Source organism: Sceloporus occidentalis, unplaced genomic scaffold (genome assembly GCF_023333645.1).
Source record: "Sceloporus occidentalis isolate IW3139 unplaced genomic scaffold, rSceOcc1.0.p SCAF_3, whole genome shotgun sequence".
Taxonomy (NCBI): Eukaryota; Metazoa; Chordata; class Lepidosauria; order Squamata; family Phrynosomatidae; genus Sceloporus; species Sceloporus occidentalis.
Window position 1 is genome coordinate 73,194,477 of NW_028316983.1, and position 26,920 is coordinate 73,221,396.

General features: G+C 42.0%; 1 protein-coding gene across 1 annotated transcript; it reads right to left on the reverse strand.

The window, feature by feature from the left end:
• Window positions 1-22,852, reverse strand: BTBD19 (BTB domain containing 19). The gene is made up of 7 exons (XM_089518296.1): window positions 22,819-22,852; window positions 21,700-21,791; window positions 17,826-17,885; window positions 6,668-6,736; window positions 3,670-3,801; window positions 3,223-3,348; window positions 1-1,680 (listed from the first exon to the last, which is right to left on the reverse strand). Exons 1-7 carry the CDS (start codon window positions 22,850-22,852, stop codon window positions 1,546-1,548), a joined length of 648 nt encoding a protein of 215 aa, XP_089374422.1. The 3' UTR covers window positions 1-1,545.
• Between the last annotated feature and the right edge of the window lie 4,068 nt (window positions 22,853-26,920).

Sequence of the window (26,920 nt, forward strand, 5' to 3'; positions counted from 1 at the left end):
GATAGCTAACACATTGAAAGACAGAAACAGATTTGAAAAGGACAATGATAAAGCAGAAAATTGGGATGAAACTGACAAAATGACATTCAACATAGACAAGTGCAAAATTATCCATTCAGGCCACAAAAACCAAATGCACAGCTATAGGATGGGAGATACTTGGCTCAGTAGAAATATATATGGAATGTACCTTGGGATTATTGTTGATCATAAATTGAGCATAAGCCAGCAATGTAATGCTGCAGCAAAAAAAGGCAAATGCTATATTATCCTGCATTAATAGAAGTACACCCCCTATACAGACCAGCTTGAAAGGCCAGCCTGGGGGCTGAGTCAGGGCATCGCATCCAGATGACACATATCCTGACTGCCCCCAGGGTGCCATGATGCCACGCGCCACTCCACACGGCGCACAATGTCATGATGCACTGTGCCCATATGATGAAGCACCATATAGCTGCACCACCACAGCTATGGCGCCCTTCTGAGGGTGCAAAAAGGAGCCACTTTTTGCGGCTCCTTTTTCACCCTTGAAAGGTCAGATCAGGGCCGTGGCGTGAGGTTGCTATGGCCCTGATCTAGTTAGGAAAAAGGTGATGTCCCGCTGCCCCTTTGGGGTGGTCTGTCAAGCCCCATAGTTTCCAAGTCAAAGGAAGTAATTGTCCTACTATATCCTTTGCTGGTCAGACCTCATCTGTGTCAGTTCTGGGCACCTCATTTTAAGAAGGACAAGTTGGAGCAGGTTCAGAAAAGGGCAATGAAGATGATAAGAGGCAGAGAGAACAAAATATATGGGGAGAGGTTGAAGGAGCTGAAATATTGGTAAAAATAAGACGAAAGGATGACATGACTGCACTCTTTAAATACTTCAAGGGCTGCCACAAAGAGGAGGTTGCAGGCTTATTCTCTGTTGCCTCAGACAGTTCTATTATGAGGTCTAATAGTTTTAAGTTATAGGAAGGTAGATTTTGATGGACCTTCTTGACAGTGAGAGTGATTCAGCAGCAGAACCAATTGCCTAGAGAGATAGCAGGGGTCTCCTTCTCTGGATGTCTTCAAAATGAGGCTGGACAGCTGCCTGCTGGGGTTGCTCTCTAGCTGGAGATCCTGCACTGAGCAGGTGGCTGAACCTAATGGCCCCTCCAAAATCTATGATTTTATGAAATCCTTTTGATGGAGAATTACTGCAGGGTGGATGAGGGCAGGTATCACATGGCTTTGAACTCTGGGTTATTAATACAACCAGTCCAAACTTTCTGCTCCAATGTTCCAAACATAAGCAGATTTCACAGAGAAAGAATTTTATCCTGAAGCAGGCCTGACTGTGGAAGAAAGAGCCACTTGCCACCAGGGACAGAAATGAGTTAGAAGAAACAATAACAGAGATGGGTCAAAAACTCTATGTGACATACAGCCCCAGCTTGGAAGGAACAAGGCCCTCGTTCACCCTCACATGCAAGGTATTCAAACGACAGCTGCCTGTTCCAATACCAAAGTTGATTGGTTTGGGCAGAGAAGTACTTTTTTCAATTCATGGGTATTATGTCACTTGTGCTGGGGGTCAAGGCGGCGATGGTGTTCTCGGGGCAGTGTGCCACGCCGACGGCGGCACAAGGACGATCGTGTGCCACGTCCCTTGCACAGGGCATGTGTCTTCCACGCCTCAACCAGACTCTCAACCTAGGCAGGGGCAGAAACAAATACATTATTTTCCAGCCACAGCTTGGCAAGAGTCAATCTGAGAAAGGAAACAAACCCAGGTAAGCACAAGAGGAATGGGGGAAACAGATGACAGTCAGCATTCCATAAAATGGGTGCCACCATAGTTACATTAGGTGGGAGAACCTCATTAAATAGGAGGACATGAAACACACCTGCATAATCATACACCCAAGGATAAAGAAGAAAACAAATATGTTTTCTTACCATGAATTTCTGTTCTAGGAGTTTCACAAAGAGCATTCTTTGTTTGAATTATTACCTTGCATAGAAGATGAAAGGGAGGGAAGGATGTCAGAAGCCCTGTCAGCCTTTTCCTATTAGGGGCAGCCTTACTCAATTCATTAGTGATACAGATTCCTGAGCTTAGAATCTTATCTAGATTCTCACAAAAACAGCCTTGCAAGGAACATGATGCAAATCACAGGCCACATGATTCCCATGTCAACCCAAAGGAGAGCAAGAACATTGAGGGCATTCAAAAAGGAATACTACAATAGTTGACTTTTGAAAAGCAGCCATATGGGCTTTACTCCATCACAACTTCAAAAAAAAAATAGATACTAGGGAGAGAGAAAAAATAGGAAGTGAGTTTTATTACAGATGGGTGAGATGATATTAAGCTACTGGGCTGTTCTGGTCCACCCTGTGCTCATGTTCTGTTCTGGTAAGCCCCAAAGCAAGGATTGTTCTCCATGGAGTACCTGAAAACCCAGAAATTTATCACTGCCATGATTTTCTGACCTAGAGGACTCCATGTATCCTGTGTTTTTCAGATCAGGACCACTTCAGTGCCTCTTGGTTCAGTGTTGAGTGGTGATGATTATTGGTTAGATCACTGCCATTTTCATGACTGGTAGACAAGGATTCTAAGGTTTATATTCCTTCTTGTCCCCATCAATCTATCTGTTTTTGTTATACAGTGGTACCCCGGGTTACGAAATTAATTCGTTCCGCCGCCGCTTTCGTAACCCGGAAACTTTCGCTAGCCGAAAAGCCCATAGGCGCTAATAGCGAAAGCCGCGATTTCGTGTGAAATCGCGCCGAAAAGCACCAAAAATTTTCTTCGTAACCCGGAATAACCTTCGTAACCCGGAAACATTTAATTACATGGATTTTTTTCGTAACCCGGAAATTTCGTAAGGCGGCGCATTCGTATCCCGGGGTACCACTGTATTTTTTACAATGCTATAAATTAGCCAGTTAAGGCTTTCAGGCATAGTTTGTTTCCTTTTCAAGACATTATGGGGATTAAGGAGATATATCTCCGCCAAAGTATGGGAAAAGCAGCGTAACTCCTGCCACTTTGAAAGCCTCATGTTGTTTCTGGCTGGTGTTCAGAGGGAAATACCATTGTGAAGTAAGGAACGCCTTTTGTGGAGTTCCTGAGAACATGTGGTTCCTGCAAGCTATGCAAACAATATGGAACACACAAAGTCACAAACACAGACAAAAACTTTATAGCCGTTAGTGAAGCTGGTGTCCTCTTTCTTTCTCTCTCACCGGTATCAGTTGGTCCTTCCTGTTCTCTTCCTCCAGGGTGGTCAGCTCATTTGGTGACAGGAGAGCCAGACGCAGCCCCGGCACAACAGCTTCTGCCACATCATGCACAGGCCTAGCCAGCACAGCCTGCAAGAAGTGAACCCAGAAAAAAAAATCTTTATTGCAGTCATAGACCAGCACAGACTGCAAACAGTGAACTCAGAATAGAATCTTTATTACAGCCATAGACCAGCATAGTCTGCAAAAAGTGAACACAGAGGTCAGCACATGCCTCTCATTTCAAGACCTGATGATGAGCTCTCCTGACTCTATGTAATAAAAGAAAATAACTTTTCTTTTAAAATGACAACCATACATCGTGAACTTCACAACATAACCCCAGGGATCGAATCTTAAACCCCTGCCTCTTTCCTTTCCCAACTCTCACCCCATGTAATGAACACTCACTGATCCAACGTGGGCCCACTCGCGAACAGCGTGGATCAGCTTCACCTCATCAATAGTTAAGCAGTTGCTCCGTAAGAGAGTTTGCATTGCCACTTCTGATAGCTCCAGGAAACCACGTGTTTGAACCACCTCCTGGATATGTGTGAAAAAATGGTGATTATCTGTAGGATGGGCAGCTCCCTTATAGCATCAAAAGTTGCTGGCTGTGAGAAAAGAAAGAGCAACCACTGGGGAATAAGAGGGCCATGATATGTCCATAGGGAGTTTGGGATTAAGGTAGTGTGTTCAGTTTCTGGAAAGCTGCATTGAAGGCCTCCTAGCGCACCATAGGATCATGAACTTCTTCAGGTGAAATGGATGGCAAAATCTAAAGGGATGCTGACAGAAGTGTGTTTCCTTACTAAATATGAATTCTGCTTCCCTATAATGCTTGAAATGTGATTTTCATTCAATCCCCACATTTCAAGCATTAAAGAGAGTGAGACACTGGGGGTGTTCCCATTCGCCTATAAAGCGGATCATGATGCGAATTTAGGGGGTATTGTTTCCACTCAAGCCCAAATTCGACCTGCATTGCCCCTGAATCATTCCCATAGAGATTCGAATCTGAATCGGATTATCTCGAATAATTCGAATTATATGCCTATAAACTGGTTTAAAAAACAGTAGGTTTTAATTTTGCTCCTGGGGTCCGATTCGCAGTATCCGAATGGGAACGAAAGGGTGTCTGATTTGGAAACCTGGAGATGGGAGGAGCAGCGCTCAAGGGGCTGGCCTGGGGGTGTCACCCTCTTTGTTCTCTTTCTGCATCGCCAGCGCCATTTTCTTCAATTTGCATAGCCTTTCCCCTGGTGGATTGCAACCTCCCCTCTGCTCCTCATTCATAGACCGATGTGTGAGGAGAGCCATTGAACACCATTTTAAACTATTCTTTTTTCTTTTTTCACCTCTGCCTGAGCGCCTGAGCAGCAGATGAGCTTTGCAGGACATGCCTACTTGATCGCCCCCCAGACAGCCCAGGGAGCAATGGGGGAGGCAAAAGGATTTGGGGGAATGGAGGCTCCTTCCAGAGGAACTATGGGAAGACACAGGAGAGCCTGGACGCCTGGCTGCCCAGGGATCTGAGGGGGGGGGGGGAATCAAGCTTTCTCTTCTCTCTTCCCCAAAGAGTCTCTACCCACTGAACCCCACTGGCTTCTTCTCCTTGATCCGATTTGGCAAACACACATGCATGCACACTATATAGATAGATAGATAGATAGATAGATAGATAGATAGATAGATAGATTATTGATAGATAGGTAGGTAGATAGATAGATAGATAGATAGATAGATAGATAGATACCTATATATATGTGTGTGTGTGTGTGTGTGTGTGTGTGTGTGTGTGTATGCATGTGTGTGTGAGTATTCATATATAAACATATGTGTGTGTATAAAGATTATATATATATATATATATATATATATATATATATATATATAAAATCTCCAGGGATCTGAGGGGGGGATCGTCTTCTCTTCTCTCTTCCCCAAAGAGTCTCTCCCCACTGAAGCCTGCTGCCTTCTCCTCCTTGATCCGATTTGGCAAACACACACGCACACACACTAGATAGATAGATAGATAGATAGATGGATGGATGGACGGACGGACGGACGGACGGACGGACAGACAGACAGACAGACAGACAGACAGACAGACAGACAGATCTCTTTATACACACACATATGTTTATATATGAATACTCACACACACACATGCATATATATATATATATATATATAAACACAAACATAGATATATACACACATACATATTTGTGTGTGTGTGTGTGAACGCACATATATATACACATATGAATGTATATTTGTGTGTGTGTGTGTGTATATATATATATATATATATATACCTAAAGTAAATTATAAAGTAACAACTTTTTTAATTTACGAAAAAAACTCATCTGTAGTTCCAAGCCCACTGTAGAAATAATACAGTTTGAGACCCCTTAACCTTCCCTGGCTCAGTACTAAGGAATTATGGGAACTGTTGTGTTTGTGAGACATTTATCCTCCTCTACCAGAGAGTGCTGGTGCCATAATAAACTACCATTCCCAGGATTCCCTAGCACTGAGTTATGGCAGTTAATATGGGGAGACACAGAAGAGGATGAATAGAGGCTCCTTCTAGTCTGGAGAGACACAACAGAAGAGCCTCGGATGCAGCCAATTTTCATTGGCTGCCCCCCCCCCAAAAAACCCCAAGACTTGTGATGTCTGAAGCCTAGGCGCTTGATTGACAGCTTGCAGACACAAATGGGAACAGGGAGCAAGTTAATCCGCTTTAAAATAAAGCGATTTAAAATAAATGAAAACGAAAACAGGGCCTAAATGAATCGAAGTAATTTGCCCCTTTTCGTAATGGGAACGATGGAAAAAAATCGAACATAATCCGAATCAGAATTGTGCCAATATAATCCGTTTTATCTGCCAAGTGGGAACACCCCCTGTGTCTGCCCTTCCCTTTTTTGGAGGAGGGGATGCTTAAACTGTATTTCCAAATGCTCACTGAAGGTTTAAATTACTGCAATTTTAGAAGTTTGGGGACTGAAAAAGGATTTCATTGGACGTGGGAGAATTCTTGATACTCTCATTTTGCCCTCTCTGTGGCACCCTCTGCCATCCCTGGCTGGTAGTATCCTGCCCCCATTACAATGAAACCATCTTTCTGCCAGTAATGTTCCAGGATATGGTCTGAAAGCAACTGATATAAAAAACTAGCTGCAGTTAAGCTGGTCTGACCAATGCTAGGTGAGACTGCCTGAAAACCCTATATATTCTACCTTGAGTTCCAGAACAGAAGAAAGGTGGGGCATAAATACAGCAAGTACACAGACTGAAAAACAAGAAGGCCCACACAGGTTTAACATGAGGCCTGGTCTTCTCTGTGAATTAGCATTCTCTTCACCTAAAACAACCCCTTACTTATTCCCAGGCTTACCTGAGTACAGTTCTCAATGAAAGTCAGACAATACTTCTGCAAATCTACTAGCTCATATGCCACAGCTGCCTGCCATAAAGAGAGAAAGAACAAAAATTGATTAACGAGAGGACTGATTGATTGGAGGGGCATCAATAAAGCTGAGATGAAGCTGCTACAGCCTGGATATAAGATCCGAAACAAACTAGGGGAGCAATTATCTTGAATGTTTCAGTGGATACACAAATAATCTCCTGAAAGAAAGAAAGAAAGAAAGAAAGAAAGAAATTTTTGCCATTTCTAGGTTTTATTTAATTATAATATTTAACAGTGCCAGGAGTCCCTACAACTTATTTCAAAGGTAATGTGGTTCTCATGGAGGTGTCCAGGAGAAGCAATTTATCCTTTTTTGGTTGGGAAAAGAGTGACCAGGAAGCCTCTGGGTACTGCATCCCAGAATGTCCCCACATGCTTTGCATTTCACTCTTCAAGCCAAACAACCTCACAAAAAAATCCTGTATTTGTATTTGTGCCTAAAGTGAAGGCCTGGGGAAGAGGGGACTTTTACAGAACAGTGAATCTTTTCCCATGATCAGTTACAAGCTAGTGTGTAACAAGTGAACCAGCATGGTGTAATGGTTTAGTAGGGATTTGAATTCCCAATAAAACCCACTGGGTGGTCTTGGGCAAGTCACACTCTCTTAACCTCAGAAGAAGGCAATGACAAATATCTGTGGAACAAATCTTGCCAAGAAATCCACATTATAGGGTTGTCTTACAGTCATCACATGTCAAAAATGACTTCATCACACATAACAGCAAAGCCAGTGTGGTGTAGTGATTTGAGTGTTGGACTAATACTCTGGAGACCAGGACTCGAATCCTGGCTTGGCCATGTAAGCCCATTGGGTGTACTTGGGTAAGTCACACTCTCTCAGCCTCAGAAGATGGCAATGGCAAGCTCCCTCTGAAGAAACTTGCCAGGAAAACCCCATGATAACACCTTAGAGTCACCATGAATTGGAAATGACTTTAAGGCACACAATACTAACAACAACAAAGTGGAAAGGAAAAAAATCTGCCCCACCAAACATATGCCCTTCTATATAAGGTTGATGACCCTAAGATGTAGTTTTTTAATTCCGCTCTGGACTGCATCAAGATTCCTGCAAATAATCTGAAATCATCATTACAAATACAAAACACCATTTTGTCTTTCATCACAAGCCTGCCTATATAGTGACTTAAGAAAAACAGTTCAAACTGGCAATTTTGAATTAATGAATTATCCAGACAATAGTCAGACTACCAAAAATTGGGCTGACCATGCACAGAATTAGCCTTCGCACAGCTGTTGTAGGTAGACAGCTACAGCAGAATCTGCTAGAGCAGAATTCTCCTCTTTCCCACCCATAGCTTCATTGTATGGTTTATTGAAAACTTTCTGCTGCAAGTTCAACCCAACACTGAAAGTCTGTGTTTCTCCAGCCCTCCTTCACCATCCTCCCAATGGTGATGTCTCTAAAAATATATCCTGTCAGTCAGAAGATAAGGAAGAAAAGGAGTCTGGGCAAATGTAAATGTATAAAGGAGCTTCATGGTTAGTGGCTCTGGGCCTGTACAGACAGGTCAAAATAAAACTGCTTCGGGTCACTTTGGAGGTATGCTGTTTAAATGGCACATGCATCTTAAGAGGCCAGAAGCTGCACCAAAGCTGCCCTCCAGTCCTTAGGACTGGAATGTGGCTTTGGTACGGCTTCTGGCCTCTTAGGATGCATGCATCATTTAAACAGCATACCTCCAAATTGACCCGAAGCAGCTTTATTTTGGCCTATCTGTACAGGCTCTCTGTCAACTGAGCTATGTTTCTGTATCATGCTATGATGACTTATTCTATTGCTTCCCATGGGGACAGAATCACTAACTGTTTTTATCAGATGCTAATATCCTAGGCTTAACGGGTACAAGTCACAGGTGGGAGCTAAAAAGAGCTAACTGTGCAGCCAACAAGAAATAAACAATTTCTGTTGGTGCATATGTGTGAAAACAACATAACTGCGGCAAACCACATTAGCCTACACATTGCTTTCAGGACAAACCAGCCCCAACCATATGGCCAAAAGTGCAGCTTAAAATAATTATTCCAATAACGGCACCTAATGTCCACAGTAAACAGCAAACATCAGTTAAATCACATGTGACCACAGTAGTATCATTGTTTTTGCATAATTACCAAGACTTGAATAAGAGAGACAGTAACAGCCATTGCTTCCAGACGGCCCAGTTTGGCTTTTATTATGGGAGAATCTTGACATAGGGTTAAATGAGCATATACTACCTCTATGAATCTTATGCCTTACAGGAACAGCTGCACATTTGACTGAAAACTTGAATGAGGTGGAATCAATTGTCCTTAAGAGTGTTCAGCCAATATATCAAAAGTCTGTAACCATTATTTTCCAAGTCTTAGGTGTCCTCTGTGAACACTGTGGGTATAATTCAAAGATATACCGTAGTTGTCTTCGTCTTTAGAATCAGTTTGTAGAGAGATCTTGTAGTACCTTTGAGACTAACTGAAAGAAAGAAGTTGGCAGCATGAGCTTTCATAGATTTAAGTTTGCTTCCTCAGATGCATCTGAGGAAGTAGACTTAAGTCTACGAAAGCTCATGCTGCTAACTTCTTTCCTTCAGTTAGTCTCAAAGGTGTTACAAGATATTTCTACATACTGTGGGCATAATTTAACTTATAGAGGTATGAAGTAGGGGAGATTGTTCAGCCTGTCCCATGACAGGTTGGCCAAGATAGCTGTAGCTGCAAACATGCAACAGTAAGGATGGGGTATATAAGATTTAGGGGCTTCTGTGATGACCATTAAAGGAATGATGGAAAACAGCAGATTTTCTGAGTTACAAACAAACAGCTACCCACAACAGCCTTCGGCCTGGGAGGGAGTGAATAGGCTGGCCCAGCTCCATCAGGGCTAGCCTGAAGATAGAGGCTTCTTCCTCCATAACTGTCATCCTTCGGCCTGGGAGGGAGTGAATAGGCTGGCCCAGCTCCATCAGGGCTAGTCTGAAGTTAGAGGCTCCTCCCTCCATAACTGTCATCCTTCAGCCTGGGAGGGAGGGAATAGGCTGGCCCAGCTCCATCAGGGCTAGCCTGAAGATAGAGGCTCCTCCTTCCATAACTGTCATCCTTCGGCCTGGGAGGAAGTGAATAGGCTGGCCCAGCTCCATCAGGGCTAGCCTGAACATAGAGGCTTCTTCCTCCATAACTGTCATCCTTCAGCCTGGGAGGGAGTGAATAGGCTGGCCCAGCTCCATCAGGGCTAGCCTGAAGTTAGAGGCTCCTCCCTCCATAACTGTCATCCTTCAGCCTGGGAGGGAGTGAATAGGCTGGCCCAGCTCCATCAGGGCTAGCCTGAAGATAGAGGCTCCTCCCTCCATAACTGTCATCCTTCGGCCTGGGAGGGAGTGAATAGACTGGCCCAGCTCCATCAGGGCTAGCCTGAAGTTAGAGGCTCCTCCCTCCATAACTGTCATCCTTCAGCCTGGGAGGGAGTGAATAGGCTGGCCCAGTTCCATCAGGGCTAGCCTGGAAGAAGAGACTCCTCCCTCCATAACTATCATCTTCCGGCCTATGAGGGAGTTGACCAGGCAGGCCCAGCTCCATTAGGGCTAGCCTGGAAAAAGAGACTCCTCCCTCCATAACTGTCATCTTCCAGCCTGTGAGGGAATTGACCAGGCAGGCCCAGCTCCACCAGGGCTAGCCTGAAGAAGAAGAGCCCTCCCTCTAGTCCATCTGCCTTGATCCAGGCATTAGAGGGAGAGAAGAACCACTGGACCTCATCCCCTTTCCTACCACCATTCCCGTCTCCTTTTGTATTGTGTCTTTTAGATTGTAAGCCTGAGGGCAGGGAACTGTCTTATTAAAAATAATAATTTTAAGCTGCTCTGAGAGCCATTAGGGCTGAAGGGTGGGGTATAAATAATGTAAATAAATAAAATAAATAAATCTTTCTGAGAAGGACAATGCAGGTTTCCACTGTGAGCAGGATTAAGAGGTGCAGAAGCCCCTTGAGGTGGTCAGTTAAGGCAGCAGGGAGCAGTTTTTCCCTTTCATTTCCAGCAGGGTCCTTTCTCCTCTGGAGAACTGCCCCTGCTTTATGCAGCATTCTAGAGCTAGGGAAGTCCTGATTTGGAGCATGCGCATGCAGACACACACACTCACACAGTGTGCCCAAAGAACAGAGTGGATGCTATGACAGCTGCAATTTCTACTGCTAGTGACCAGCTTTGCTGAATAGAGAGCCTGTGGCTCTCTGGAGGCTCTGGTTCTGTGAGTCCTTGGAATCGGTCCCTGTGAAACAACTCACTGGGAAAACTGCCTGTGTTGCAACACAGATGATTTACAATATCTCTCATGCACCTTCTGGTGAGCCAAGGCATTCAGTAAGTAGCCTGTCACTGATAGGAGCAGGAACTATGTTTGATGTCACTTCCATCTCCACCTAGTTTTTCTGGTGAGTGACTGTGCTCTTCTTGGGTGAATGAGAGGGTGGTGGGCAGAGGCAACACTACATCTTTCTAGAGTTGGAGTTCATGGGTGGGAGGGAGAGGTGCAGCCACATCTAATTCAGCAGCACATATACTAAAATTTGAATAATATAATAGAGATCTAATTTTGGATCTGGGCACCGGTGATGCACTACTGCTGAATCTAGCAGGTGAGGGACCATTTGTATTATTGATGCTGGTGCAATATGGTGCAGCACTTCACTTTCCATCTTAGGTGCTTCAGGTTGCTTCTCAAGGGGCGATAGCATATATCACAGAATATGTGTTTATACTATATGTGAGAAGCTGTATACCTGTTTTCATTTCTGGTATGAACCAAGGCACAGGAATCCCGTTACATCTACAATACAGATCACATGTACCTGGACAGAATGGACACATGTATGTTTGGGCAAACTGATGATTACTTATTTTTTGTGGGTTTTTTGGGCTATGTGGCCATGTTCTAGAAGAGTTTCTTCCTGACATTTCGACAGCATCTGTGACTGGCATCTTAAGAGAATGCTGACCTGGTCTGTAAATGGGGATGGGAGGCAGGGAGAATATAAAGGGGATTCCATTCTCCTGTGTGTGGGAGAAGGTTATCCCGAGAGACAGATATGGGACACTTGGCTCAGATCATAATGTTGATGACACTCTGGAAAATTAGGTTGGCCTTGGCCACAACGTTCATCATCAATGCACAAAGTGGCTTTCCCCTTTTGTCTTATCTTGTTTCGAGAAAAACAGGAAGAGAGATCTGTGAACTCACAAACTCTGTTTGTATAACAACTGCTTTCACTCTTTGGCCCGGGGTACCTTTATGCCTGAGAGTGGAAACAAGTGAGAAAGTAAACTTGAACCCATGTGTGGAAGAGGTTTCATAGCAAACACCATCTACATCAAGGGTGAGGAGACTTGACATTTGCAAAATGAGCTCTAGGATTCACAAACCAACACCAGGTACAAAATAATGACTGAAGCAGGGGACATGGGGGACACTAAATAATCAAGGGAACAGGATGTGCCTGATCACATGCCTAAGCCAGAAATGTGAAATCAGTATCCATATAAGAAGGGCAGACTCTAAAATACATATATATTTGCATATTCTTTTTTTTAAGTTTGAAAAAAACTAACCTCGCTTGGGAATTTTACTGAAAGACAGGATATAAATCTCTAATATAGTTCCAAGTATATGTACAAACATTCATAGCGATGGGCTGACAAAGCAACCAATTGTGCTGGATCTGTTCAAAACAAATCTAAAGTAACAATCCTGTGTGGTTCAAGTGAACAAGAAACAACAACTATATGGAACAGCCACCATGGGAATTTGAAATTTAGTGGCAAATCTGTCAGGTAAAAGTAAGTTACCCTTTGAGAACAGTAACAGGCAGAATTTGAACTAAAACTCTTTCTGTGAAACGAAGTCGAGAGTTGCGCTACCTCAACATTATATTGTGGTTACATGCCTTCAAGTCGTTTCCAGCTTATGGTGATGCTAAGATGAACCTATCAAAGCGTTTACTTGGTAAGATTTGTTCAGACACTGTTTATCTTTGCCTTCCTCTGAGGCTGAGAGAATGTGACTTTCCAAAGGTCATCCAGTAGGTTTTCATCGCTGAGCAGGGAATCAAACTCTGGTCTCCAGAATCATAACCAGGTGCTGAAACTACACTACCCCGGCTCGCCAACATTATATATTCATATCCAAACTGCAACTTCCTGTATTTTTACATTGGTTGTATACACACTAGATCAGAAATATGAGAAGTAGACAAAGTGTGTACAGGACTTAATAAAGACAGTTAATAGTTTTTGTGGTTTGTGGCATGAGCTGATAATTCTAAGGACAAATTTTACAGCCAGTTGATAGTCCTACAGTCACCATCACTTGCAATGTGGAATGTTGCAAGAGATAAGCAGGGGGAAATGTGGGTGGATTTGGAGAACAGAGTTTAGAGGGCATTGCATGTGCATTCAGGTCATCATCCGCACCCACTTGTGGTTGAGGCTTGCTTATAGCCTATCACATCACAGGATCACATGGGCATCATGAGCATGTCATCTGGTATTATCACAATGGAACGTGGATCTCACAGAGCTCTCAGTTTGTGAGATCAGCTCTCAATGGAAGCTAACAAGATCAAAATGGTGGGAAACCACAATTTGTTGGTTGTGTGAGTGGATGAAGGCAGATTACCTCACAGTCGTCTGTGAGCCAGATGACTCCAGGAGATGTGGGCCAAAGGTGTGCATGTCAATTTAATCAACTCTTCCAGCTACTGAGCCTAGAAGTGGATCTTTTATGACATCCTGTCTTTTATTCACTTATTTTACAAGTTGTAAAGAGGGTGCACGGACAATGACTATGTGACCCTCAAGGCAAGCTAATATAAACAAGAAGGGCTGTAGTCAAGAGTGTTTTAATAACACAGAAATCCCTGGGTGATTATATCAGACCTATTGTGTCATGGATCTGACTATCCAGCACTGCTCCCAGTCCTCTCCAGACAGCGCAGTAATTTCCTTCGTCTTCAGTGTAACTGCAGCTGCACAACACAAAAGACTGGCTGCTCCCCGAGACAAAGTCAGCACAGGTCTTTTGTTACTGCAAATGCTCCTCACCCTCCAGCCCCCTATTTGGCATATTGGCGGATATGGGTGTGGGGGATGAGATGCATACAAAGAACCCATGAAGAGGCAGCTACCACACAACTATCCTTTCTGCAACACAAAACAATTCAAGCAGAAACAAAGTAAAGCCAATAGAACCAAACACAACAGGGGTTCCTTGTTTTACACACTTGCTCCCCAGCTTAGTGTGGATTTTGGTAGCTGCCAAAGTCCCATATACCGGCTGCCTACTCCTGAATTTCAGCTGCTGGATTTGGCTTGTGTGTGTCAGCTGGCATGAAATCACCCAGTGGGGCTCCCTTGTCAGTCTTGAAGAGGGCAGGTGTCTGCCGAACAAAGACTGTGGGGCACGATGGGAGGCCTTGGTCAGGTCCCATGGTGAAAGCTCAGATGGAGGACAAAGGTAGAAGGTTCACGGTTCAAAGAAAGTGTAGTTTCTCTATTACCCTGCTGTAAGGGATAACATAACCTATGGGGATGCCAATAAGGTAGGGCAGGAATCACAGATGTGACTGAGTCTGCTTTGAGTGTGCCTTGCTCCTAAACTAGACAGCTGGAAAACCCTTTTTTTTTTTTAAAGAAAAGAATAGAACCAAGAATTAAAGGCAGAGTTGGATTTCTCTCCCCACCAACACATCAGTTTTCCAATTTCAAAAGTCTAAAATTATAATAGTTGTAATTTTAAAAAAACAGTAAGAATCTAGGTGGAGGGATTTTATGTTAACTCTGAGACATGAACCCCTAAAGTCCTACAAAAATCAGTTGATCCCAGAAAGGGATATTAAAGACATTTAGCTCTCCATCTCCAGTAATGGAGGACTGAAATGCATCACGAACTGAAATTAATGGTAGGAACTTTCTAATGTGGTTAAAGACAGATGAAAATGGACATTATAATAGCAATTGTCTTGATGTACTGCTTTTTATTTTTATAAGTAGAAAATAAAACATGCAAAATGAACATGCAGACTCTGTACAAGGGTATTTTTATCAGGGGAGTAAGCTAATATACTAAGAGATATACCAAGAGATTAGAGTTTTTAAAAACAGAACTAGTAATCATACTTTGTGACCCAGTGTGGTGTAGTGGTTTGACTAAGACTCTGGAGATCAGAGTTCAAATCCACATGCAGCCATGGAAGCCCACTGGATGACCTAGACTAGAGCAACTTACACTCTCTCAGCCTCAGAGAAGGCAAAGGCAAACCCTCTCTGAACTAATCTTGCCAAGAAAACCCTGTGATAGGTTTGCCTTAGGGCTGCAATAAGTTGGAAACTACTTGAAGGCACAGAACAACATGGGGTTCTGTTCTGGGAATTCCTGAGGGCCAGGATCACATTGGACTACTGGAGAGGTGGACAACCTAAAGCCTGCATGCAGCCACCCTGATTATTTTTGTGGCTCTCAGGCCCTCACAGAATTGCCATTGGAATTAAAAGGATTCAGCAGCAAATCATACCACTCATTTTCACAGCAAACTGGGAGAAGAGCTTCAAAATGAGCATTTCCTGCTAGATTTAAAGAGGGTTCCCTCATTTTGCTGCAGAAATCTGGTGCTGTGGTTTGCTGGCAAATTACAGCAATGCAGCAGCAGATGGAGTGATGGACTGCAGTGAGTTCCTATGCCAGCATTCCCCTTTCACAGAGCCAGAGCTTCATGGTTTCCTATTCCAGCAAATTCTCCAGCTCCTTCCTGTTGTATAGCATAGTCAGTAGCAGTAAATTCCAGTAGCAGTAAATTCCATGGGTCTGCAGACAGACAGAATATTTAAACCTCCAGTTTTACAGGAACTTCAGGAAAATGAGTATTTTCACCAAAAGGAGAAGGGAAGTGACTATTCCAGTGGAAGGAGAAGACTAATTTTCATTAATTGGGAACCAGGTTATTTATAAAGCCTGATTGACCTAAATAATGTTCGTTTTGGAAGCTCTGGGACGCTAATGTATACAGCTCTTTTTATTTAAATAAGACTGTTCTGACACCTCCATGTCTCACACATTTTAATTTGACACTCTAAGTGCTGTTTCCTGCATTTGGCACTTTTGGAAACTGGCTGCTGCTTGTACCATCTGTTAAGACCTGATTGTACTGGAAAGTTTTATTGTATTTCATTCATGCTTATGTATTCTAATAACTGCTAAATGATATCAATTTACCAGTATTCTGAGTTTGAATTATTGATATTGTCAGCTATAATTAATTTTAAATGGTGTTAGATTGTATCTACACTGTAGAAATAATGCAGTTTGACATCACTTTAATGGCCACAGCTCCATCCTACAGAATCCTGGGATTTGTAGATTGATGAAGCACCAGTACTCCTTGGCAGAGAAGGCTGAACACCATGTAAAACAATAAATCCCAGGATTCCATAGGATGGAGCTACAGTCCTTAAAGTTTTGCCAACTAGCTCTGTTTCCACAGTATAGATGCACCCTTAGTCTTGTTGTAATTAAAGGTTTATTTGGATTGCTCTGTTACATTTTGTAATGTATTGGTACTAGACTGTTAACTGAAATTATATTTTTATATAACTCTTATATTGCTATAGTTGTATTCTTATATGTACGTTTATTGTTGTGTGCCTTCAAGTTGTTTCCAACTTATGGTGACCCTAAGGCAAATGTGCCCACATGTTTCAATATTAATACTTCTCCATTCACCCACTTGGCCACACACACGGAGATAACTCCCACTGACCACAACCAGTCAGGAGAGTGGTTGTGTACAAGCCTGCTAATTTCAGTCTTTCTATGCCTGTCCATATTCTAGTACCAAGTATTCTTTCTTCCTCCAGCTTGACTTTAGAGCTACTTCCCAAGCTTCAGTGCAAACGTGCCAATGTTTTAGGTACCCTATTGATTAGAACCCTGTTGGAGCAGTACACTAATATAAAACTGTTGCATAAGAGGCTGTGCTTTGTCAGAGTTGTACAGATGTGTTCATTGTGCATGTACATATGGTACATACAACCCTTTCTCTCTCTTCCTGTTGAACTAGTGGGTGGGGAGCTCATTAGCTGTTGCACAATGGGTGAGCTTAAGACCTTGGCATCACTTGCACAATCAGTCGTGTAACTGTGGGATCCAGTATAACTACACTAGAATATATTTACATAATAATAATAATAATAATAATAATAATAATAATAAATGTATTTGTATCTCGCTTCTTTGTGTAACACAACCGGGGCGGCTTACATATTAAAACATACAATCCCGTATCCACCCACCCCTAAAATACAATTAAACAATTCAAAAATTTAAAACATACTTTAAAATAACAAACAGATCAAGAGTGGCTGTGGCAGAGGTCAGGGGTATAACAGGTTCGACTTTTTCGGTAGCCAGTTGTCTATTCAGGAAAAAAATCAGGAAAAGAGATCTGTTTTAACAGCTTTTTTAAAGCTGTTTAAGGTGGTAATGTGACGGATCTCTTGCGGTAGGCCATTCCATAATCTGGGAGCAGTAGCCAAGAAGGTCCTCTGGGCAGTTGCAGACAATTTAATTGTTATAGGTTGCAACAAATTCCTTTCAGAGGACCTGAGTGCATTGGGTGGATTATACGGAAAGAGGTGGTCCCAAAGATAGATTGGACCCAAGCCATTTGGGGCTTTAAAGGTGATGACCAACACCTTGTACTGCATCCGGAAACAGATAGGCAGCCAATGAAGTGTACAGGGCCTTTGACATTGTAAGTGGAACCAGTCAAATGAACAGATGGAAAATCTGCAAAGACCTGTATGTCTGGGGGAATTGACTAGATTGATGGTGGTGGTGGTGATGACAATGAAATGATGATGATTTTATACAGTAGTTACATCCCACCTTTTCCCCAACACTGGGATTCAAGAAGGCTTACAAAACTGGCTGCTTTAAGGAAGGAAGGTTTTCTATTCTTCTACTGTACGCTTAAATTGATCAAGGACTCTAGAGCTGGCAGATAACATAGCAAGCTGAATAGGGAACAATGAAACTCACCTGAAAGGCTTCACAGGCCTGCTCGACATTCAGTGTGCCTTTGATGAATTCAATACATATCTGAAAATAATTGAAATTGAGAATAAGAATGTAGGAAGCTGACTTCAGAACACATTTGCACCACTGATAACACAGCAGAACGGCTTCTTATTCAAAACCTGGGGTCTGCAAGAGTTCTAGAGTGACAACTTCTCCAATCTGGAATGGGAGACTCAAATTCCTTCCTTGAAATCTAATCTCTGAACTTTGCCTCTGTTCTGGTTTGACCTTCACTGTTGTTAACTGAGGACTGCTTCACATGTTATTGCAAAAAAGAGAACTGACCAAAACAGCAGCCTCTATGTGACTTGCAAAATCCATCTCACTAACCCACTTCAGTATTATTATTATTATTATTATTATTATTATTATTATTATTAACATTTATTTACAGAGTGCTGTAAAGTTTGCACAGCGATTTACATAGTAAAGGTCAAATAAAATAGGGGCGGGGGGGATAAAAACTTGCCAAGCGGTGTACAATCTAAACAATGGCAGTAACTCAGGTCTTACACAAGGTGGGATGTTTGGTTTACTGTCTGGAGCTAGAAGCTTATTTTGGGAAGGGGAAGGTGGGGAGGAAGAGAGTGGAAGCTCCTTGGAACCACAAGAAAAATTAGCAGACTGAATAATAAAAACAGGGGTTGTGGGAAAACAGTTATACCACATTTGTGCTTCCTCTTGTCTCAGAGCTATATTTTCTTCTGTTTTTGCAAAGAAAGACTCCAACGTTCAATTGTGGAGTTCAAACAACATCTTACTTAAGGAACTGGATGTTTGGCTGGCACGTCTCACCCTTTACCTTGGCAGTTGCTACAAAAGCATCATATTACTCCTAAAGGAGTCCAAAAGATGGAAGTTTAGATGACAGCTAACCAGGCTTTCGATCACAGGTGACATCAAAAGATAGAGCCTCCTTGACAGTGATAAATACAAGAACATATTGGGGCAGACATTGCTGGACTTAAAAAATCAGTCAAAGCCTTTGAATTTAATTAGTGAGTAAAGTTAAGAAAAGAGGAAAATATGGGGGTTAGACAAAGGGGAGTGATGACATCCATTTGACAAAAGGAAAAAAGGTCACTTTGTCTAGAATACAGCCATTTAGATCAAAATAACTGCTCCTCCGCTTGCAACTGAATAGTGATTTACAAGTGCTAATAAATTTAGTCACACATGATGCTCTCTGGTAAATGTCATTTCTGTTTTCTGACCTACCAGCTACATCAGTCTCACACAGTCACACCCACACCAGAATTATGTCAGTGTGGATGCTAAAGGTCTGTACACTGCATGGTAAAAAGGGCAAATGTCTCTTGTTTCTAAATTAAAAACAACCAAAAATAGCATCCTTTAATTTTACATCAGGAGTGGGAATCATGTGACCTCCAGATGTTCTTGGACTGTTTGAGCAGTCTTAATTAACATAGCCATAGCTGATGGTAAGGAATTTTGGGAGTTGTTGTCCATCAATGCCTGGAAGGTCACATGATTCCCACTCCATTCTATATTATTGCTAAGACTTGGACATGTTGGGACTTTATCACATGGGGAAATCAGGGGATTCAAAAGACATTATCCAAGCAAAGTCATGCGGTCGCAGCTAATTGCAATTAGAGAGGACTTATCCCAGGAATAATCAGGGAATAACCAGCAACAAATCATTCACATGCAAATCCTGTGAATGATTTGTTGCTGGTTATTCCTGGGATAAGCCCTCTCTAACTGTGATGTGTGTGATAATCTTTGCCACAATCATGCAACTTTCCATAATGCCTTTTGAATCTTCCATTCCCCCCCCCCATGTGATAAAGTCCTTAGTTTCAAACTATAGTTTCCTGAATCCCCCATCTAGGAGATGGACTAAGCTAGAGCCATGCTGGCCAGGGAATCTTGAAGTTGTATTCCTAAACTTTTCCAAACCCTGATAATCCCAGTATCCTAATGCCTGTTCTATGAAAGATATGTTGTCTGTTCATTAGGAAAGGCAATGATGCTAGGAAAAGTGGAAGGGAGTAGAAAAAGAAAGATGGCTAGACTCAATCAGGGAGACCTGGTCCTAAGCCTCAGAACCAGAGCAGAGTGATTAAGGGCAGGGAGTCTTGGAGATGTCTCATTCATAGGGTCACCATGAGCTGAAGTTGACTTGAGGGGCAGTTACCAGCAACAACAACAAGTGATTTACACACAAAGGACTTTATCACACGGGAGGAATTTTTCTTAATTTTGAATTAAAAGAAAGTGGGGCCAGAATGCATTCACGTGAATTCGCTAGTTCAGTGAATTTACATGAATTTGAATTGCGTTCGAACTGACTTCCCATTGCCTGAAAATAGCTTGCCATTGCCCGAAATTGCATGTGATCACCTCTCACGCAATAACATGAAACCCCATGATTGCATTCGGACTGACTTCCCATTGCCCGAAATTGCGTGTGGTAGTCTATCACGCAATAACGTTAAACCCCATGATTGTGTTCAGATTGCCATTGGATTATACTTCCAATTTCCTTTGTCTGATAACGTCCAAAGAAATACAAGCCAAGTCTGCTTACCATCTTTCAGAAGCTGCAAAACTGAAAAACAGTTTCTTTAATGCATTGTCAATGCAAGATGTAAGGCATTCCCCTACCCACATTTTGTGTGTAAGAGTGTCTTGCTAGTATATTAGCAGTGGTAACATGGCTAGTATTGCTCTTGTTAGCAGGTTTCTGAGAAAGGATTCCTTAGGTTGAGTTGCTAAGCCCACTGGCTTCTCCAGAGCACTGCACTACTTAGAGTACTTTCGTGCTGCAGCATTTGCCATGACAGAAAAGCATCCAGAAGGGTGGGTGGGGGGGAATAATTTGCTCTGAGACAGGGGTTCTAATCTTCAGATGTTGTTGGGCTGCGATTTCCAGCTGCCAGGTAGTCAATACTGAATAACGCTGGGAGTTGCAGTTCAACAACATTCAGAGGGTCATAGATTCCCAATCCCTCCCCTGAGGAATTCCTGCTCAGAGCCTCAGGGCTGATGGTACTAGTACAAGGTACAGCCAACTAGGAAAACACAGCTACTCGCAGGAACCAACCTCCCCAGCAGGAAGGTTTTCTAATAAAGAAGGAACTACCATAACAGAGAAGTTTGGGATATCAAAAAATGTACACATGCACTCCTCAAATTTATGAGATGCAGATGCTCTCCCATTTTGTTTGGCTCTGTCTAAGCATGTTTTGACTTGTCCTATATAGATTCTTAATTCTTCCTGTTGCAAAATTTCAAGAGAGAAAGAAGGAGAAGAAACAGGAAATATGCTCTTTGGAGGCACAGCTGCTCTGGGCATGCTTTTCATAAAGCATCTTAAATTCAGCTCCAGAACTGAGCCTTGCACTTGGATGAATAGGATTTTATCTGCACTGCAAAATTAAAGCCGTTTGACACCGCTTTAACTTCCATGGCCCAATGGTTTGTGTCATCGACCCTGCGCAGTTGCGCAGCCTGGAGGATGCCTGCTCGGACCATCTGCAATGCCGCAGGAGCCCAGTAATTTTTGTGGCACCTGAGATCTCTGACAGAGAATGTTAAGTAGCTCACAGAACTACAAATAGCAGAATTCCATAACACTGGGCCATGAGGAGGGAGGCAACTGTGGTGTCAAAACTGGTTGCTGATTTCACAAGCAGAGAAAGCCAGCTCTCTGTCTAGTACTGAAGACTAGGTAAGCAGTACATCTACAAGTGGCACCCCAGGAACAATGTGATCTTTATGTTAAGCAGTAACACTTTATATATATTTGCAGAGAGTGCTTATATTGCAATGCTATTGCCCCTAATCTACAGCCATTGTAATAAAGTACCTTGCCTGGCTGCTTGTCCAGTTTACACATAACTCCCAACATCCAAACCATCTCTTTGTCCTTCCATTTCCTCTTCTCTTGCTCCTTATAATCTGGATGACAATTTTAATTAGATCAAAATAGACATTACACAAGTGTTGACATACTGAGTTCTCCCAAATGATTTAGTGGTTCTACAATAGTTGGGAGTAACAATTGGATTTAGGCCAGAATAATGGACTGTGCTTTCACAGATGGACAACTAATTGTAGAAATATAAATTCCACTGCCTTTCTGTCATTAATTTTCACAGGATCTTGAGATCTAAAGCAATGCATTTGCTTTTTTAAAAAAAAAATCTTTTTAATTGTTGCTGTTAAATGGAAAAATCCAGTCAATGAATAATACAAAATCCATATAGGAGAAAGAGGTGCAAGAATTATTAGCAAAGAGGATCGATTTCTATACGAAGTTAAGTTTTACAAATAATGAACTAGCAGCCTTATTGCACAAGCTCTCTAGCATTAAAATAGTGTTGTTGTTGTTTTTCAAAAGCACCATACATCAGGACTGCTCTCCTCACTATGACACCTGAAGCATTATAGAGTTATAGTGCTGCATAAGAACTAATGTCACCATGGCTGAGCAGGAATTCAAACCCTGCTCTCAAACCACTAGAACACACTGGCTCCCTAAGATTATATGTGTGTATGTGTATTCTGTGCCTTCAAGTCATTTCCAACATCTTGTGACCCTAAGGCAAGATTTGATCAGTGGAGGTTTGTTCTTGCCCTTTCCCTGAGGCAGAGAGCATGTGACTTGCTCAAGGTCATCCAGTGGGTTTCCTGACTGAGCTAGAATTCGAACCCTGGTTTCCAGAGTTATAGTTCAACATTCAAATCACTATGCCACGCTGGCTCTCGCTGAGGATACATAAGTGCTCACAAAGATCAGATTGTTGGGGGGGGGCAGTTTGACTGTCCATGGTATCCTCAGCATTCTCCTCCAGCACATCTTGTATTAATTAATTTTTCCTCCTATCCCCTTTCCTCACTGTCCAGCTTTTGCATCCATACATGGTAATAGGGAATACAATGGCTTGTACAATTCTTACATGTGTGCTTACTTGTAAATCTTTACATCTTAGGATCTTTTTAAATTCTGCTCTCCCCATTCCTACTTGTCTTCTTATTTCTTGACTGCAGTCCCCATTCTGATCAATGTATGGGAACTCTTTTACTATTTCAATTTCCTCATTGTCTAGGTCAAAGATCAGAATGCCATCAGATTGTGAGCAAAAAGTGCAGTGAATTGTGAAGGATATAAGATACCCCATCAATTAGCATGGCTAACTAAACATGACACATTATTGCTGAAGAGGTTGGGTCCTCTCCCTTTTCAGGGAGAGGAATGAGCCAAAATTAGCCTTTGTTGAATCACCCTGCTTCTGATTCATCATACAGTGCAAGTGGAAAAAGAAGGCAGTTCTTCCAACAAACTCTCTTCGCCAACTCGCCTGCCCACATGTTGCTGCCTCAGCCAAGGAAGGGGACTGGCAAGTGTGACTAAAAATAAAAAATAAAAAAACCATAGATGACTGGTAACAGGAATGCCACAAAAATATTTAAGTTTTTAAATGATTTAACCCTAAAAATTTAAAAAGAAATGCAGCCATGTGTGACAAGAGGGTATTGTAATGTCTGATATAAGTGACATACAGTACTGTATATTTTGTAGGTATGAATTTAAAACCAAATTATTCATTACAGCAAAATTCAGTTTGCAGTGGAGAACTAATAAGAGATGATGTATTTTATCATGGCAGCTTCCACCACTTTCTCATCCACTCCTTCAGCCTAAAGAGGCTCAGGATGATACAAGCAGAAAGTTCATATCTGTGTGTGAATTTTGTGCATGTATGCTTACGAAAATCATAAAATATTTTCACGTTTCATCATTTGTTCCATGCTACGTCATTTGCAAACTCTATCCTAATGCCAGCCTCTGACGTAGAGGTGATCAAGTTGTGGCTTTATAGATATTGTGAAGTTGAACGTTTTCATGGCCGGCATCCATAGTTTTTTGTGGGTTTTTCAGGCTAGAAGAGAACATGGCCACATAGCCTAAAACACCCCCCCCCTTCAAAAAAAAATCTATTATAGATATTGTTGGACTGCAATCCCCAGCAGCCCCAGTCAACAAGAGATGACAAGGAGGTGCCATCCAGCAACTGCAAGAGGGCCACATACTGCCCGTTCTGTTCTGGCATATATCACAACATTGCTTGTCTATAACAGAATGGGAGAAGAATTATGAATAATCAGTGGCAGATAATAGAGACCACACAGGTAGGAGAATAAGAAATTAAGTTGCAGTAGAAGAAAAATCTGTTGGTCTGGTATGAAAGAAATCTGACTCCCAATCCATTCTCAGTCATTAACATCCAGGGTGGCCTTGCAAAAGCTTCCCCTCCCCTCAGCCTGAGTTGTACTATCTGTCAAATGGAGGCAAGTGGCAATTGTAATAGATTTGAGATAGCGAATAACAATACATGAATTAGTAAACATTATTACTGGAGACCATGTGAAGAAAATAGTATGTCTTAAAAGAAGTCACATTCTTCTCTGTGGATGCTTGTTTACAGTGTCCAGAGATCTGCTCTGCTTGTCTCATGTGCAGACATTGCCAGAACTCCAAATTATTGTGTCATTTGTTCCATAAATTATCATAGTACACTGCAGATCCTGAGCTTCCACTTAGTTGGGCAGAACCCAGAAAATAAGATCTTCCTGACAGTGGCCTAAAAGCTGTTCTCTAGCTTAAGACCAAGAAACATGTAGAATCTTGGCTTGAACTGTGTTCATGTCCCATCTGGTCACCATGGCAGCTACTTCCTGGTTTAACTGATGCTCGTGATAAATTTTATCATGAACTTAAAACAACCTTTCAATAAAACATTACAAGATGAAATTAGGGAGCAGGCACAGTCAGTTTGTTTTCAAAATAGAATAAACAGACATATTTTAATTTTGATGCATTGCAATCTATGATCTAATAACATGAATCACTTCCTATCCAAATCACAACAATATGTTTAGAGTTTGGCATAGGTTTTTTCCAGCCAAACGTAGGCATTCAAGAGGGGCTGAGTTAAGTGTTATCTTCTGGAGAACAGTTCACTGGAAACCGATCATATTTGCCTTTTATCTATGCCCAGCTATAAGAGCAATAAGAAATTGGAAATACATAATATTTAATATATCTCATAATTTATGCCTCTTAAGTGCATCTGCACTGTAGAAATAATGCAGTTTGGCAGAATTTTAATGGCTATGGCTCTCCTACAGAATCCTGGGAATTGTAGTTTTGTGAGGTACCCAGACTCTTTGGCAGAGCAGGCTAAAAACCATGTAAAACTACAGATCCCAGAATTCCATAGGATGGAGCCACAGCACTTAAAGTGTTGACAAACTGCAGCCACAGAGTCTCCTGAAATCAGGAAGATGACTTTTGTGTAAACACACTGACACTAAATGCTTATGATGGAAGTAATGCTCATGCTAATTGTGATCACAAAATATTTCAAAGTACTTTGCATGCATTGTCCAGTTGTAAGCATTACAACAATACTGTAAAGAAACAGGTTTGAAAGAGGAAGCCATGTTAATCTGTAGCCAAATGACAAAGGCCTAAATCCTAATCTTAAACAATAACTTTGCTCCTCCAAAGGCTAAGGAATTGCATATTTTATGGGGGGAAATGGTATACAGGCTATAGATATTGTGAAGATATGAGAAGGAAGGAAGGAAGGAAGGAAGGAAGGAAGGAAGGAAGGTGCGCGCATGGGTACACGCCCCATTCAAGCCTATGGGGCTTCAATATGTGTGAGCCTCTGTTTTCGTGGGGAGGTCTGGAACTGATCCCCTGCAAAAACAGAGAGCCAACCGTACATTTATTATATATCAGGAAGCATACATAGTTCTCTCCCAGTCTTATCCTTACAACAACTTAGAACCTAATTACAGTGGTACCCCGGGATACGAATGCGCCGCCTTACGAAATTTCCGGGTTACGAAAAAAATCCATTCAATTAAATAGTTCCGGGTTACGAAGGTTATTCCGGGTTACGAAGAAAATTTTTGGTGCTTTTCGGCGCGATTTCGCACGAAATCGCAGCTTTCGCTATTAGCGCCTATGGGCTTTTCGGCTAGCGAAAGTTTCCGGGTTACGAAAGCGGCGGCGGAACGAATTAATTTCGTAACCCGGGGTACCACTGTATTTCAAATATCTCCTCCATATAAACAGGCCCATTCTTATGCCATAGGAAGAGAGGAGTGATTGCCTTGTTTTGTTCTTAACTGCCGTCAACTTGACTTAGACTTATAGTGACCCCATGCATGAGAGACCTCCAAGTCACCCTATCATCAACAGCCCTGCTCAGGTCTTGCAGACTCAAGGCCTTGGCTTCTTTGATGGATTCTATTCATCTGTAATGCAGTCTTCCTCTTTCCTTACTGTCTTCTACTGTCTGTCAAACATTATTGTCTTTTCTAGGGAATCATTTCTTCTCATTGTATGTCCAATGTATGGCAGTAACGTCTATAAATAACTTGGTCTTGATTTGCTCTAGAACCATTTATTTCTCTTTTTGGTAGTCCATGGTATCAATAGACCTCTTCTTCTGCACCACATTTCTAATGAGTTGATTTTCTTTCTATCAGCTTTCTTCAACTTTCACAACCATACATAAAAATGGCAAATATGATAGCATGGACAATCCTAACTTTAATATTAAATTATATATCTTTACACTTCAGGATCGTGTATAGTTCCTTCATAGCTGCCTTCCCAAGTCCTAGTCTTCTGATTTCTTGATTGAAGCATCCATTCCAATTAATAACTTTGAGGTTTATTACATTACAAAAGTAAGCTGAGACAGAGTGGCAGAGAAGCAGATTATCTTTCCCTCAAAACACTTTTGTTCTCCTTCCAGAGGAAAATAATGGTAAAAGAGTGCCTTTTGCCAAAGGGATTTTCCCAGAGTGACAAAAGACATGCTTTTACAACCGTCTCCCTCAGGAAGAGAATGGAAATGCTTCAAGTGTATGTGGAGAGATAAGTAGAAAGCCACTTATTTGTCACTCTATCTCAGCTTACTTTTGTAATGCAACAAGGCTCTGAATCAAAGTGTGGCAAATCCTAAAATATTTCTATATCTCCATAACCTATTTTAAAGTTATGT

Excerpts from the sequence above, each read along its gene's own strand:
- BTBD19 (XM_089518296.1), bottom strand. The coding sequence starts at position 22,852 with ATGGGGAGAGCAGAATTTAAAAAGATCCTAAGAT. Across the intron at positions 17,886-21,699 it reads TGGACAAGCAGCCAGGCAAG|ATATGTATTGAATTCATCAA; the intron begins GTACTTTATTAC and ends AATTATTTTCAG. Across the intron at positions 1,681-3,222 it reads GGAAGGACCAACTGATACCG|GTTGAGAGTCTGGTTGAGGC; the intron begins GTGAGAGAGAAA and ends GCCCCTGCCTAG.